The sequence below is a fragment of the Oratosquilla oratoria genome, chromosome 40 (genome assembly GCF_046742065.1).
Source record: "Oratosquilla oratoria isolate Oo_2021 chromosome 40, ASM4674206v1, whole genome shotgun sequence".
NCBI lineage: Eukaryota > Metazoa > Arthropoda > Malacostraca > Stomatopoda > Squillidae > Oratosquilla > Oratosquilla oratoria.
The window spans coordinates 11305094-11322593 of NC_134816.1; the positions used below are offsets into that span (position 1 = coordinate 11305094).

General features: G+C 41.1%; 1 protein-coding gene across 1 annotated transcript in view; it reads left to right on the forward strand.

Annotated features, from left to right (window-relative positions):
- The window catches only part of LOC143020552 (uncharacterized), a 38856-nt gene extending 25059 nt beyond the window's left edge, over window positions 1-13797 (forward strand). Inside the window, exon 2 of the mRNA XM_076176983.1 lies at window positions 10488-13797. Within this exon, the coding sequence (XP_076033098.1) occupies window positions 10488-13425 (2938 nt within the window). The 3' untranslated portion in view covers window positions 13426-13797. The remainder of the gene's footprint in view (window positions 1-10487) is intronic.
- Window positions 13798-17500: the final 3703 nt, after the last annotated feature.

Sequence of the window (17500 nt, forward strand, 5' to 3'; positions counted from 1 at the left end):
GAGGAAGCTAAAGTGAAACAAGTAGAGTTAGAATTAAAGAATACATAAGTTTAAGCTAGGATTGTTGATAGACAACCAGTAGTTCAGGAAGTTTATATAGATATTTCCAAGTATGTAATACTTCTTCCCCAATTTTCAGAAGGAGAGAACAGAAATATTCTTTCTTCAGTGGGAAAAATTGGCGCAACAGTTACAAATCCCTAAAGAAAATTGGCCATTAATCATTCAAACGCAATTTAAGGGTAAGGCTCAGCAAATTTATACTTCTCTTTCAGAAGCAGAAAGCGAGTATGATAATATGAAAGCTTGTATTTTAAAAGCTTATGAACTAATACCAGAGGCCTATAGACAGAAATTCCGTAATTATAGGAAGACACCTCAGTTAACATACGTAGAATATGCGGCTCAACAAGAGAGGTTATTCAATAGGTGGTGTTTGGCTAGTGAAACGGACACCTTAGATAGACTTAAACAGTTGATTTTGTTGGAGCAGTTTAAGAATACCTTAGAGACAGATCTTAGGAATTTTACAGATGATCATGTTCCCGAAACTTTAACTAAAGCTGCTGTATTGGCTGATGAGTTCACACTAAATCATAAACCTAAGTCAAGACAAATGGAATCCCAAAAGTCAAAGTCATATATTCCAGATTCAACAAAATACTCTGATCCTTGGTCCCCAAAGAAACACTTTGAAAATCAGTCTAGCCCATCACATTTCAGTTACAGGTCTGATTTCAATCAATATCCTCCAAACCAACCTTGGCAAAGAATGGAAAGGTTTAAGACTAATCCCCCTGTAACTTGTTCATATTGTAAACAGGTTAGCCATCACATTTCTAATTGCAGAAAGAGACTGACACCCTCATTCTCCAATAAGACACCAACTCTTGTAAGTAATATAAAATCAGATGATTCAAAATCCTCTATTCAGGATAAACTACCAAAGAAGCCGGTATTGTCAAGTAATGTAGAACCCCCCTCGTCAAATCATGATCCTTGTTTCAAACCATTTGTATCTTCAGGAACTACATCTCATAGTAGTAGTTCACAACAATATCCTATTTCCATACTCCGAGACACAGGAGCAAAGCAAAGTCTGATTTTAAATTCTGTCTTGCAGAATCAGGGTGAGTCATATACAGGTTATGATATATTGATAGAAGGAGTTGGAGGAATTATAAAATGTCCATTACATAATGTTTTCTTGCGGTCTGATTTAACAACCGGAATGGTTAAAGTAGCAGTAGTAGACTCTCTTCCCATAGTAGGAATATCCTTATTGTTGGCCAACGACATCGCTGGAAGCAAAGTCATTTCTCCCTTAATAACAAATAACCCTAAGACCTCAGTAGAACCTTCAGATAACTTACAATTGTTTCCCGCTTGTGCTGTAACCAGATCTCAGTACAAGAAATCTGAAGAGGAGACTTATAATTTAGAATCCCTATTCTCCCAAACTGACCCATCTTCTTCTTCACCAGTTTCTCTATCTAGAGCAGAATTAATCAAAGAACAGAAGTCAGATCATTCTCTTAAAAATTTGTACGAGATTGTTTCATCTCCAGAAGAAGTTGAAAATATGTCACGAGGTTTCTATATAGAAAACGGAGTCCTAATGCGAAAATGGAGAGCATCCACCGCAAACGCTGACCAGCCATGGCAAGTAAGGAATCAAATAGTCCTCCCTCTTGGTTTCAGGAATAATGTTCTAAGATTGGCTCATGATACTCCCTTAGCAGGTCACTTAGGGGTAAGAAAGACCTTGTTCAACATAACCCAACATTTCCATTGGCCCACGGTTGTCAAAGATGTTGCCCAATATTGTAAAACATGTCATACATGTCAACTTGTAGGTAAGCCCAACCAGAAAATTGTAGAAGCTCCACTCCATCCTCTTCCTGTAATGGAAGAGCCATTTAAAAAAGTTCTTATTGACTGTGTAGGACCTTTACCTCCTTCAAGTAAAGGAAATCAGTACATTCTCACAATCATGTGTATGAGCACTCGTTTTCCAGAAGCAATTCCTTTGAAAAATATTAAAGCTCAAAACATAATCAGAGAAATGTTGAAATATTTCACTATGGTAGGATTTCCTAAGAACATTCAAAGTGATCAAGGAAGTAATTTTCTTTCCAACAAGTTTAGAGAAACTCTTGTAACACTAGGTATAAATCATGTAACTTCCTCCGCCTATCATCCTCAATCACAAGGTGCTCTAGAGCGCTTTCACCAAACGCTCAAGACAATGTTAAGAATATTCTGTGCTGAGAACACTCGAAATTGGGAAGACGGACTCCCCTTTTTGTTGTTCGCCACCCGAACAACAATTCAAGAAAGCCTTGGATTCAGCCCGTCAGAATTAGTCTTCGGTCATGAAGTCCGTGGTCCCCTAAAGATACTTCATGAACAATGGATGAAAGAAGAACCACCAGTTCCTTCTTTGAAATACGTGTCCCAGGTCACCGAGAAGTTGTTAGAAGCTTGGAAGTTGGCAAGAGAGAACTTGACGAATGCTCAACGAGTAATGAAAGGTCGGTATGATAAAAATTCTAAACTTAGAACTTTCTCTCCAGGAGATCAAGTGTTACTTTATCTTCCCATACCAGGAGATCCATTGCAGGCTAAATACAAAGGACCCTATGAAGTCTTGTCCAGAGCCAGTGATCTCAACTACATAATCAAAACTCCAGACAGAAGAAAGAGTTCCCGTCTCTGTCACATAAATACCTTAAAACCTTATCATTCCAGAGATCCAATTCCAATTTGCAGCTCTACCACAATAGAATCGGAAGAGCCTCCTGATAACCTGCCTAATCCTCCTGAGATTCCCTTGGAAAACTCTCAGATACTACAAAATCTTCAGATAAAAGTAGGACACTTATCTGAGAAACAAGGTAAAGACATTCTTTTCCTCTTAAGAAGTTTTCCAAAATTATTTCTAGATTCCCCAAGATTCACTTCTTTGATAGAACACGAAATAATTCTAGACTCGCCAAGGGCTATCAAACAAGCCCCTTATAGAGTCAATCCAAAAAAGAAGGAGTTCATAAAAGCAGAAATAAACACTCTGCTTCAACAGGGAATAATTGAACCCTCCAGTAGTCCTTGGGCATCTCCTTGCATTCTTGTCCCTAAATCTGACAATTCTTATCGCCTGTGCATTGACTACAGGAAAATCAATGCCCATACTAAGGCCGATGCTTTTCCTATCCCTAGGATAGATGATATCATAGACAGTCTAGGAACTGCCAAGTATGTATCCAAGTTGGATATGTTAAGGGGATACTATCAAATCCCTGTACACCCTCGCTCAAGAGAAGTTACCGCTTTCATTACGGAAGAGGGATTGTTCCAATTCAGAGCAATGCCATTTGGGCTTAAAAATGCCCCTGCCACTTACCAAAGAATGATAAGTAATCTTGTTGCAGGATTGCCAGGAGTAAAAACTTATCTAGATGATGTGATAATATTTAGTCAGTCTTGGACAGAACACATTGAACACCTAAATAATTTCTTTTATAGAGCAGACCAAGCAAACCTTACCATCAATTTGTCCAAATGTGATTTCGGACATACACAGGTCCCCTATTTGGGATTTAAAGTTGGAAATTCCCAAGTGTTTCCAATAGACGCCAAGATAAAAGCCATCAATGATGTACCAACACCCACTAATCGTAGAGAGGTACGTCGATTCCTCGGAATGAGTGGCTATTATCGCCGTTTTTGTCCAAATTTTTCAGATGTAGCAGAACCATTGACTGACCTGTTGAGAAAAGACCACGACTTCGTGTGGACACCTACCTGTGAGACGGCCTTCAAAAACCTGAAGTCCCTTCTCACTAACGCACCAGTTCTAAGGGCACCCGATTTCCAACGACCCTTTCTTCTGCAAGTCGACGCCAGCGACACCGGTATCGGTGCCGCCCTCTTGCAAGAACACAATGAAGTTCTTCACGCTATCGCCTACTACAGCAAGAAGCTGTCCCCTGCGCAGAAGAACTACTCAACAATTGAGAAGGAGACGCTCGCTTTGGTCCAGGCCCTTATCCACTTCGAAGTCTACTTGGGTTCCTCAACTACCATTCAAGTATATTCGGATCACAACCCCTTAAAGTTCCTACAGACTATGAAAAACAAGAATCCGAGACTTACACGTTGGAGTTTATTTCTCCAACCCTTTAATCTAACAATTCATCATATAAAAGGCGTCTTTAATGTTTTAGCCGACGTCCTTTCTAGAACATAGCTTTTCAACAGAAAGTGAAAAGCTTTCCCAAACGGTGGAGGTGTAACGTAATATTAGATATTACGTCATATGTGTAATTATGTTATAGAATTGTGTTCCTTTGTATTACATAACTATGTTCATATTTCTTGTCTATGTATGTATTGTAACAATGTTAAGCAGTAACGCCCGTCCACTATATGTAATCTTGCCTACGTGCGGAGAGGTGCGCACTCTTGTAGAACAAACAGACAAGCGAAATCCTGAATAGTTCGGAGCGCACAGATTTGACAGTTACTAAATAAATAGATTGTTCAAGCGAGTCGAGGGTCCTAAAACGACCCATGTTGACGTGTGTTAACTTACCCTCCTCCTCACCCGCACACTCACCCGGAAGTATTCCGTTTCCGGTCCAATGGTATATAAGCGGTTGAATTCGCTGACTCGTTGTCATATTCCCACATATTGATCTCTTGATAAAAACTAGAAGGTTTAGATTCATGAGACGATTGGTGTGAAGTGATCACCCTTTTTGCCTACATTACGTGTCTGATATACATTGCATTACTTTACTTATATTTGTACTTATTACTTATTTTGATGCATGTTCCTGATCTCTTTGTACTTAGATAGTACCATATTGTATACTTATCTTGTGTTTCTTATTTGAACGATAATTTCCATATTCTCATAATCATGTACGGTCCCATTGACCCTACTGCCCATTCTCTTTTGTGTTGATTGCCTGTAAATATTTTCCATTAATAATTTCGTTTACTAGTTTTATCGCTAGTTTAATATTCCTTTCCTGGAATCTTCTTTGTTACCTTTACTTCTAGTCTTACGAATTATCTAGGCCCTGACCAGATAGTTCAGTCCTACAGTGGCTTCTAGAAGTGAGCTGGTTCTTAAGCACATATCCGTTATACGTAACGTATCATCACATACCAGCAGCCCGTAACAATATTATATATATATATATATATATATACATATATATGTATATATATATATATACTGTATATATATATATATATATATGTGTGTGGGCAGGATATTTTCTCTCATGTTACCTCATTGAAAGTGATGGCCAGTTGTGCACTTACTGTTTTCTTAAGACTATTTTCCATGTGCCTTACTATGGACTTGTTCTGTTTTGAAAAGGAGATTTATGACATCAATATGGGTTTTCAATTTAGCTAGATCGCGATTTCGGGTACAAGACCCATTTTCAGTAGCTTGGGATATTCTTACTTTGTTGTAACGGAAGAAGGTTTCCGAAGAATGAAGTTATATTACCTTATATATATATATGTGTTCATACTTTCTTTTCACTGGGGGAGGTTACCGGATAACTGGGAAAAACTACTGGTAGAGGCAGTGCAAGGTCACTCTGTGTTTGGGAGAGCCTCAGGCTTTGGGTTGTAACGCAATATTGCGTGCTTGGTTTTGTTACAATTTGTCCTATACATGCGTTTATAGTGTTTTGTCCCACACATGGGTTTGTGGCCGTTTGTTGCGTGTTTGGGTTAGAGCACAACTTGCCATCACTTTTAATGAAGTATATATATATATATATATATATATATATATATATATATATATAAAAATATATATATATATATATATGTAATGTATACACACACACGCACACACACACACACACACACACACACACACACACACACACACACACACACACACACACAAACACACACACACACACACACACCTCATGGCGCTGTGGTTAGAGCTCTGGCCTGCCACTACGGAGGTCCGGGTTCGACTCTCGCCCGGGGCTGAAATAATATCAGTATCGCAGCGCTGAGGGGTGTTACTCCAACTCTCGTGGGCGGGGAGTTGGGGGTGTGTGTGTGTGCAAGGTCATAGCATTACCCATAGATCGGACTTACGAGCTCTGAGCTCTCTTCCAGGAGGGAAATAGCTATCGATCACGAGTCCAACACGTGATCCAAAGACCAAAAGACCAAGTGAATACACACACACACACACACACACACACACACACACACACACACACACACACACACACACACACACACACACACACACACACACACACACACACACACACACACACACACACACACACACACACACACACACACACACACACACACATATATATATATATATATATATATATATATATATATATATACATATATATATGTATATTTATATATATATATGTATAAATATATATATATATGTATATATATACAATGTATGTATGTATGTATGTATGTATGTATGTATGTATGTATGTATGTATGTATGTATGTATGTATGTATGTATGTATGTATGTATGCATGTATGTATGTATGTATAAATATTCTGACGACAGGTCCGTCTTTCCCAAAGGATTTAACATCCTATAGTTGAAATTACATATTTCAAATTGATATCTTGGCGTGCATACGTGAATTAGTTTAACAGGTGTGACAAGTGTCCCATGCATACATTCTGTTACTAATGACTTTTCCTACGAGACGAAAAGAGATATGTATATCTGTTTTCGTTTCCTAAAATTACATATTGTCTGTCTTTCTCAAAGGATTTAACATCCTATAGTTAAAATTACACTATAAACGCTTGTATAGGACAAATTGTAACAAGTGTCCCATGCATGCATGCTGATACTAATGACTTTTCTTACGAGATGAGAAGAGATATGTATATCTTCGTTCGTTTCCCATCGGTTACGTGTAAATGTTGAGGGTTATACGAATCTGTCAAAGGGCAGACATTGTTATTTAATTCTTGATAAATAATTATTTACATACATGTCTGTGATTGCTGTATGTGAGATTTCTTTTGTAAACACTTTTCAGTCATAGAACTGATTGTACGTAATAATTCTATTAATCATTGCTTGTATTAAAAGTTGCACACGTCTAATAATAATCAGCGCTTGGAGCTCCATTAACATTAGTCGAGGAGCATTAGCTCAAATATGGCCTCAACCCGGAACAAATTAGTAACAAGTTGAAATTTTCAGAAAGTTCTTAAGAGATCTTCTCTAATAACATACTAAAAGTCCCCAAGAATCCCTTTCGAGGGGTTTGAGAAATTAAGGTGAAAGCTTCCTCCTGAAGTTGTATGGTGCACCTCATGGTGTGTCACTGGATGAGTTCCGCTACACTGCCTACAAACAGGCAATCAGCAGAACATCTCTGTCCTCATCCTTCCAACTGGCAAGTTTGCCTCCGACAAGTGCTGCAGCCAAACAGCATTCCTTCAGAACTTATCACACTATCCAGGAATGGATGGGCAGGCCCTTGCAGCCAACAGCCTGGAGATGGAAGCTGGAGGACATCCTAATTCCAGTTGAAACTGACCACCCCATTGCCCCCGACTTTCTGCTCAACATGAACTCATGTGGCTGCAAAGCAGATAGCTGTAGAGCATCATGTGGCTGCAGGAAGAGGGGGGTGCACTACTCTGCCATGTGTACAAAGTTCAGTGGTCAAACCTGCAACAATGCAGCACAAATGCCATCTTTCATTGATGATGATGAAGAGGCTGAAATAGCAAGACCAGTTTCTCCTGAAACTGATGACGAAGATGATGCCTAAGACCATCGTCAAAATTGATTGGATTTATTGATTTATCTATTGATTGATTGATTAAAATTCTATAATTAGTACTACAGCTAAGCATTTTTTGCCTATAGTTAGGATAATGGTTATGTGTTGTTTCTTGCCACTGGCATGAATTTTATGGTATAATGTGTTTATGTTCAGGTTGATAAACATGTATTTTGTTTTTCTTTTGCTAATGATTTCATCTAAAATTCAGATAATCCAAAAATTAGTTGGAGAATTGAACTCCTTGCCCTAAAAAACATATATATTGACTTATTGCTTGACTTTCTATGATGTTTGGGTCTTGAAATATGACAAAATCTAAAATTAGCTGCCATTTTGGACGCCACCTTGAATTTCTCAAAAACCTCGCAAGGGGTTCTTGGGGACTTTTAGTATGTTATTAGGAAAGGTCTTTTGAGTACATCCTGAAAATTTCAGCTTGTTACTAATTTGTTCCGGGTGAAAAGCTAATACTCCTGAACTACATGGGATATCGAAAACGACAAAATGATTCCTTCGCTATAAAGCCCAGTCCCGTTGTTATGCGCGGGAAACTCCGCTCAAATGCAAAATGGTTAAGATCACGTTAGAGCTACTAGTCATAATTCAAATTATATATTTTGATACAAGTATTATCATCGGGCCTCATATTGGATTGACATGTGAAATATTATTATTTGTAATATTTTGTATCCACAATTGTATAGAGTATGTCTGCGGAAATATTCTAGAAGCCTATTGATTGATTTCGTTAGCGACATCTGGCATCTCTGTTGTTTGGTACCATGGCGAAGAGTATATATACTCCTGCCTCGCATGCACGTCACATCAACTCCACTATGAGCAGAAGCTTGCGATCAAGTTGAGCACTAATCGTGGTCCCATCCTCCTGTGTACCCTCTACCGCCCTCCCCGTGTCATCTTCCTCCCCTTTGTTGACATTGCCAAATGATGTCATACAAATTTCCAACCTTCTTCATTGACGACTTCAACTGTAGACATGTTGACTGGAGCCCCGGCACGCACAGCAGTAGATCAATGAGTCGATAACTGCACTCTCTTACTGTACTTCACCGGCTGCAGTTCCTATGTCCGGACTTTCCCACATTCATAGTCCATGGAATGCAGGGTAAGCCCGACTTGGTGTTCTCTAACAACTGAGGTTTTTTTCCTCAACTCTACTATCTCACCAGGTGCCCCCACCCTCTCCGACCACCTACCTTTGAACCTTCGCATCTCCAACTCATCCATTCTTTTATCCACTGAGCCTCGGTTACGACACAGTCAGGCCGACTGGAAAGGCTTCAAAAACACTCTTATGACATACACCGACATAAACATGAACAACGCTCCACACGCAGCGGTAGAGCAGGGATGGCGCTCACTCACAAAGTTTGTCAAAAACGCGGTGAAAAGGCACATTCCTAGAACAAAGCACAGCAAGGCTACCACGTTCACCGCTTCTATGTGCACTAACAAACTAAAAATTGCATTACAGAACAGATTTACAGACCTCCTACAAGCACCCCCAGAGGCCCGTGACGCTATCCTACATAACATGCATTGGCTACAGAGAAGCCTGAGGAAGTCCCTCTACATCGGTTCACATCGTGAGGAGGAGCAACTGATGGCTTTGCTCAAACGGTAGTTGGAGGAGTACTCTGTGTCTATATCCAAGGTCATCAACCACTCTGCACACACGCCCTAACAACAGGCTGACCTTCTGGCGTCAGCATGGAGTGAGGTCTTTAAGCCCTTTCCTATGCAAGGACCACATTGTTTTAGCACCTTACACATTGTTAACTCTTTTGAGGACACTGGGTATATCATTGTCATATTCATAAATAAGCGAATAGAATAACTCAAAGATACATAGAATACAAACTATAATGTTTTTGCAACAACCTCATGTTAAAACTATGTTTCACCGATGCATACAAAAGCATTTAGTTGGGGTCCAATTTCAGGGATAAATTGAGCCACAAATAAGCCTACATTTCATCTTCAATACAGAGTACTACTCTATCGACACCGATATTATAGGTGTTGTCACATGTTTCTAAGACGCTGATTTACCATGTACATTATATACCAAGTAATTATTATTAGTACCCAGCAAGCCAGCAATGTTATAAAATGCCTGTCCTCAAATGAGGACACTGGGACAATATAATAGAATCATGTGCTACTACAGGTCACAACAGGACAACGATAAAAGAACCTGCAACTCCCTCTGATTATTCATGTTACAACATGCCATGGGTGACGGTGCCTGCTACACCCACTAATACATCATTTGTGCTCGGATCGTCGTAGGCAACATATCTGACTGAATACTGCTTCAAAGGTTGGTGCATTATAATAGTGCAACTATTTAGTTATAGTAGTTATATAGTTACTGTATAATAGTAGTGTCAATGTGCGAGGGATCTGTTTCCCCTCACATGGCCAATACAGGCCAAAAATTAAGAATAAAAAAATATATACTGAATAAATTGTTGTTTCCCACTTGGATCGTAAGAGGCGAGAAGAAAGGGACGGGGAGAGGGACTAGGCATCCTTCTCCCTGTAGCCCCAAGGGGCAATTACCTAAAATGAAAAGAAAAGGCATAAGGGGTGCTGGCGGGCCTCGGGCCAGCACCCTAAGGTTTGGGTCTTTTAATGTGCGTGGATGTGGTACAGATGAGAGTAAAAGGGAAGAGATAGGTAGTATGTTTGTGAGAAGAAAGTTGGATGTGTTGGCTTTGAGTGAAACTAAGTTGAAAGGGAAGGGTGAGTGTAAGTTTGGGAGTGTAAGTGGGAGGTTATCAGGAGTGAAGAGAGGGAGAGGGAGGGAAGGGGTGGCTATTCTAGTAAGTGAGGAGATAGGTAAAGGGGTAGTGGAGTGGAAGGAGGTTTCCTCAAGGATAATGTGGATGAAGGTGAAACTGGGAAAGGAGATGTGGGTCTTTGTAAGTGCATATGGGCCGGGCAGTGAGAAGAGTATAGAAGAAAGGGAGACCTTTTGGATAGATTTAAATGAGTGCATAGAGGGTTTAGGAAGAAATGTCAATGTAATAGTACTGGGAGACCTTAATGCTAGAGTGGGAAATGGTCCAATCGATGGAGTGGTTGGGAAGTGTGGAGTTCCAGGAAAGAATCGTAGTGGAGAGTTGATGGTGGAAATGTGTCTAGAAAGAGAGCTGATGATAGCAAATACAGTGTTTCGGAAGAAAGTCAAGCATAAGTACACATGGGAGAGGGTGGTGGAGGGAAGGGTGGTAGATAGAGCGCTAATGGATTATGTAGTGGTAAATAGGATTATGATAGGAAGAGTTAAGGATGTACATGTGCTAAGGGGAGAGGGTGGGGGAATATCAGATCATTTTTTGGTGGAAGGTAAGTTGAGAGTGGAGGATAGATGGAGAAGGAGGAAAGGGACAAAAGGTAGGGAGGTTCTTAGAGTGAACTCCTTGAATGAAAAGGAAAAGGAGAAGGAGTACGAAAAGAAGCTGAAGGAGGAGTGGGAGGGAGTTAAGGATAGAGCAGAGATGGGTGTGGAGGAGGAATGGGGATGGTTCAAGGAGGGAGTCTTAAAGTGTGCAAGGATGGTGTGTGGAACAAGAAGGACAGGAGGAAATAGAAGAAAGGGTAGTGAATGGTGGGATGAGGAAACAAAGAAGGTTGTAGAAGAGAAGAAGCGAGCATTCACAGATTGGTTACAAAAGAGGACAGGGGAGTCATATGAGACGTACAAAGAAAAGAAAAGAGAAGTAAAGCAAAAGGTAAAGGAGGCAAAGAGGAGAGCAGATGTGAAATGGGGTAGGAGTATGACAGAAAATTTTGAAAATAATAAAAAGATGTTTTGGAAAGAAATTAAGAGAGGAAGAGGAGGTGAATCAAGTAGGGAAGAAAAGGTAAAAGGTACAGATGGAGAGTTGATAATGGAAGAGATGGCAGTGAGGGGAAGATGGGCAGAATATTTTAGGGAGTTGCTGAATGTGAAGGAGGATAGGGAGGGAAAGATAGCTGCAGTGGGAAATACGAAGAAAATGAGAGTGATGAGTGAGGAGAATGGAGGAGAAATAAGGAAGGATGAGGTGAAGGCAGTTGTAAAGATGATGAAAGCAGGTAAGGCACCTGGTCTGGATGGATGTCATGCAGAATGTCTGAAAAAGGGAGGTTCAGTGATGGTGGACTGGTTGGTGAGATTATTTAATGTTTGCTGGAGAGAGGGTAGAGTACCGGAGGACTGGAGTAGTGCCTGTATAGTTCCTCTTTACAAGGGAAAAGGGGACAAGTGTGAATGTAGTAATTTCAGAGGGATTAGCCTGTTGAGTGTAGTAGGGAAGGCTTATGGGAGTATCTTAATTGAGAGGATTAGGAGAGGAACAGAAGGAGTAATTGGTGAGGAACAGTGTGGATTTAGGACGGGTAGAGGTTGTGTAGATCAGATCTTTGTGGTAAGACAGATATGTGAGAAAGCTATAGGAAAGGGGAAGGATGTTTTTTGGGCTTTTATGGATCTGGAAAAGGCTTATGATAGGGTAGACAGAAAGGCACTGTGGGAGGTTATGCAGATTTATGGGATAGGAGGAAAGCTTTTGGGAGCTGTCAAGAGTTTTTATGTGAGTAGTAGAGCATGTGTTAGGATTGGAAATGGAGAGAGTGAGTGGTTTGAAGTAAAGGTGGGACTTCGTCAAGGATGTGTTATGTCGCCCTGGCTGTTCAACTTATACATGGATGGGGTGGTGCGAGAGGTGAATGCTAGGGTAGTGAGTCAGGGATTGGAGATGGTTAAAGAAAATGGAGAAAAGTGGGAGGTGAGCCAGCTGTTGTTTGCAGACGACACTGCGCTTGTGGCAGGGTCAGAGGAGGGATTGAGGAAGCTGGTGGCAGAGTTTGGGAGAGTATGTGATAGAAGAAAGCTAAAGATAAATGTGGGTAAAAGTAAGGTGATGAGATGTACAAGGGGTGAAAGTGGCAGTAGACTGGAAGTGAACATTAAGGGAGAGCGACTGGAGGAAGTGGATAGTTTTAGATACTTGGGTGCAAGTGTAGCAGGAAAAGGTGGAGTGAAGGTGGAGGTAGAATGTAGATTGAGAGAAGCGAGTAAATGCCTTGGTGGTTTAAAGAGTGTAATGAGAAATAGACATTTGGGAATGGATGCGAAGAGGAGACTGTATGAAGGAGTGATTGTGCCAACAGCATTGTATGGGGCAGAAACGTGGAACATAAGAGAAGAAGAGAGAAGGAGTTTGAATGTGTTTGAGATGAGGTGTCTGAGAAGTATGGTGGGGGTTACTAGGCTAGATAGAGTGAGAAATGAGGAGGTGAGGAGGAGAACAGGGGTGAAAAAGGATTTGGGAGATAGGGTTGATGAAAGAATATTAGGATGGTTTGGACACATGGAAAGAATGAGTGAAGAAAGACTAGTAAAAGAGGTATGGAAGGCAGATGTGGAGGGAGTGAACATGAGGGGACGTCCTAGGATGAGGTGGATGGATGGGGTGAAGGGGGCTTTGGGGAAGAGGGGAATGTCTGTTGAGGAAGGAAGGGAGAGGACGGAAGACAGAGGTGAGTGGAGAATGGTTGTATATGGATGATGTTGTGACTGCATGAGGAGGAATGGGCGGGGGGGTGGGGGGTGGGGTAGTATGTGTGAGTAAATTTTGACGCAGCCCGAAGGGATTTCTCCCCGTCCTCTCCTTATATGCAAAGGGGGACGGAGAGGGGGGGTCGCCGATTAAATGAAGCGGCCTTGCTGTGGATGTACTGTGTCTTGCGACACTGCTTCTGACCCAGGGCGGTGGGCAGGGTGCAGGGATGACCCGTCATCCAGGAGGTGCTCAGATGAGGTGCTCAGATGAGAGGAAGGGTGGGAGGGGTGTGGAGTGTATTTAGGGATGAAATGGGTGGGAGTGTTTTTATGCCTTTCCCTTTTTGGCTACCTCCCTTGGAAGGGGGAAAAAGCCTTGGTATATGTATGTATGTATGTATGTATAAACTTATGTATATTATTCTATTTCATCACAGATGGCGAAGAGACAACGTTCTGCACTCACAGTTGAGAGAACCCTTGAATTATTGTTTGATGAGGATGAAGAGGAAGATGCAGCTGAAAGAGCTGATGTGATTATTGTACCACCGGATGTAGATGAACTGACTGACGAGGAGGATATAGCTGAAGATGAAATGGGTGAGATATCTGTTCAAGATGTGCCTGGTACCTTAGAAGTTCATGTGGATAGAGTGCCGATAGAAGAACATGCTGAAAATAAAGCTAAAGCCACTACATCATCCAGAAAAAAACGCAAATTTTGTGACTCTGAACCCGTATGGATACAAAACTCCTGAATACAGCAAGGTCAAAGGGCGTTCCGAACATCACAGGGATTGTTTGCAGAAAATGAAAGATAATCTAGATACTTTATCACCTCTGGAACTGTTTGAGAAACTTATGACTCCCGGCATCTATGAGCACATTGTCAAAGAGACAGTTCGCTATGCAAGTTCATGTAAAAATATGTGATTTTACATTCAGTGTTGATGAGTTGAAAACATTCATTGAAATATTACCATTTTCTGGATATCACAAAGTTCCTTCTGAGAGAGATTACTGGTCAAGTGAGGAAGATCTCAGGGTCCCAATCATTCAAAGGGCAATGTCAAGAAATCGTTATCAGCTTGTGAAAAGTCTTATACAGTTTTGCAATAATGAAGATGCCAAGGACAATACACATGACAAAGGGTTCACTAGCCAAAGAGTTATTTCAGCAGTTTGGCATATTTGAGGAATTCATATCTGTAGATGAAATGATGGTGAAGTACTATGGAGGTAATTCATTGAAGCAGTTTATGAGAGGTAAACCCATCAGATTTGGGTACAAGTTCTGGGCTGTATATGGAGCCTCAGGTTACTGCTATAATTTTGACATGTATTGTGGCAAGAGTTCTAGGAATGATGATAATGATGGCCTGCTACTCGGAACAAAGGTTGTTTTGAGAATGTTAGAGGCAGTGAAAGTACCAAATTCTCATTCTGTTTTCTTTGACAACTTTTTCACTGGGTATGATTTGTTAGTTCGTCTTAGGAATCTCGGTTATCAGGCCACAGGCACAGTCAGGGAAAGCAGATTGAGCAAATGTCCTTTACGGCCAACAAATATCATGAAAAAAGAGAAACGAGGCACCTATGATTATATGTTTGACACAAATGAAGAAATTCTTTTTGTCAGGTGGTCTGACAACAAGTGTGTGTGTGTTGGAACAAATTATGATACCATTGAACCTGTCAAAAAGGTTAAGAGATGGCAAAGTGATATCAAAGCAAAAGGTGATGTTCCTCAGCCAAATGTTCTGAACAACTACAATGCTTATATGGGAGGTGTAGATCGCCATGACTGGTTGACTGGGAAATACGCAACTTCTCTACGAGGAAAGAAGTGATATTGGCCGCTCTTCACACGTGTATTAGACATGATGTTTGTAAATGCGTGGATCATCCATAAATTCCTACATCAAGGAAAGGAACACCTTGACTTAGTAAGCTTCAAAAGAGCAGTATGTGTGCCTTATTTGAAGTTGGGAGATGCAGGCAGAAAACTGGGGAGAAAAAGTAATGCACCAAGCCCATCTACGAAACTCGCTGATGTTCGGTATGACGGAAAGGACCATGTTGTTGCAAAACGGGAACAACAAAGACGGTGCCAAAGGAAACCTTGCTCCAAGAAACCAAGAACATATTGTGCTAAATGCAATGTAACACTCTGTATAGAATGTTTTGCCCCTTATCACAAAAAGTGAATGCAAAATGATATATTGGCTTTCATGATTCAGTTTATTTGTATTGGGTTACTTTATATCATATTTTTTTTAGAATATCAGATTTATTTTTACAAGTTTTCAGCATCAAACACACAAAAAGAGAAGAATATGTTTTTCTTTATAGTATCCTTTGCTAACAGATTATCACTATACAAAGCTATTATATTATCCCAGTGTCCTCATTTGCGGACAGCTTCTTATAAGGTTACTGCAGGAAATAAAGCATTAAAACCACTATATATTGTCTCTCATAACCCTTCAAATTACTTAGATTACAGAAAACCGTGGAAATTCCTGACCAAAAAAACTTGGGATTTAATGGGTTAATAGCTGTAGTGACTTCATTCACGACGAGGCTATTGATCTCTCTCAGTTAGATGAAGATGATCCTCTTATCTGCCCTATCGATTTGAAGGAGGTAAAGGGGGTTATCTCGGTTTTAAAATTGAAATCCCTTGGTCCTTCAGGCATCGGTGCATACCTACTCAAACGTATGCCAAACAAAATTATCGCAAACATGATGACACTGTACAATAGCTCACTAGCCCCTGGATACTTCCCACAGCTTTTCAAGGCCTCCCATACTATCCTCATTCCCAAACCCCAGAAGCCCGTCTCCGCTTCCCTTTCATACCGACAAATCTCCCTTCTGGAGTACTTTGGTAAGATGTTTGAGCATGTCCTCTGTCGCCGCCTGACCGAGTACCTGGAGACGGAGAATGTGCTGAGGGACTGCCAGTTTGGTTTTCGGCCGGAGCGCGGTGTAGACGACGTTATTTCCTTGATCACTTAATGGTTTCAAAGACCACCTGACGGTCGCGCTGTTAAGGTCATTTTGGTTTGTAAGGATGTAGAGGAGGCATTCGATAATGTCTGGCATGAAGCCCTTAAGCGCAATTTTGTATCACAATTTCAACTTTGCCCTACCGTTCACAAGGTTGCTCTGCAACTACCTGGACGACAGAACAATATGAATAAAGTGACGGGGTTGTCTGACCCCACCTTTTGTGCCGAAGGCTGGAGTACCGCAAGGGTTAGTCCTTACCCCCACTCTATACAATCTATATACGAATGACCTGCCAGAGCCGGCATACCCACGAAAGCGAGCTCTTACTCTTTCGTATGTGGACGACACTAATCACATTAGTAGACACAAAACGCTGCAGGGAGCGTTACACGTAATGCAAAACATACTACACGGGGCACACGCGTGGGAGCAATAGTGGCGCATTAAGTCCAGCGCGTCGAAATGCAAAGTTGTATAGTTCCGCTGAAAGCAAACCAATAGAACAATCCTCCAGAAATTGGCAGAGCGGATTCTCCCAGAATCACAATGTGATTTTCGTGCATCCCGTGGAACCACTGACATGATCATTTGCGCAAGACATCTATAGGAGAAAAGTCAGGAACAACAAAAACCCCCTCTTCATAGTTTTATATGACTTGGAGAAAGCCTTTGACCGCGTATCAACAGCTGCCATATGGAGGATTCTCAAACGTTTCGGTTGTCCGGACAACTACATCTCTCTGGTCCGAGCCGTACATGAAAACACCTCTGGACGTGTGTTTTATCAAGGAAAGTTGTCTGAAGAATTTGAGATCACGTATGCGCTGAAACAAAGTTGTGTTCTGGCTCCAACATTCTTTGCCCTGTATCTTGCTGCAATGATGTACAAAATTCCATCTGATAACCCAGGCGTTGACATCGGGTATCGACTTGATAGTGGGCTGTTCAACCTGGCCAAATTCCGCTCCAAACAATTAACAACCATCAAAACCGTCACGGAACTGCAGTATGCGGGTGATAATGCTGCCTTCTGTCACTCAACTGATGATCTATAACAGTCAGTCAAC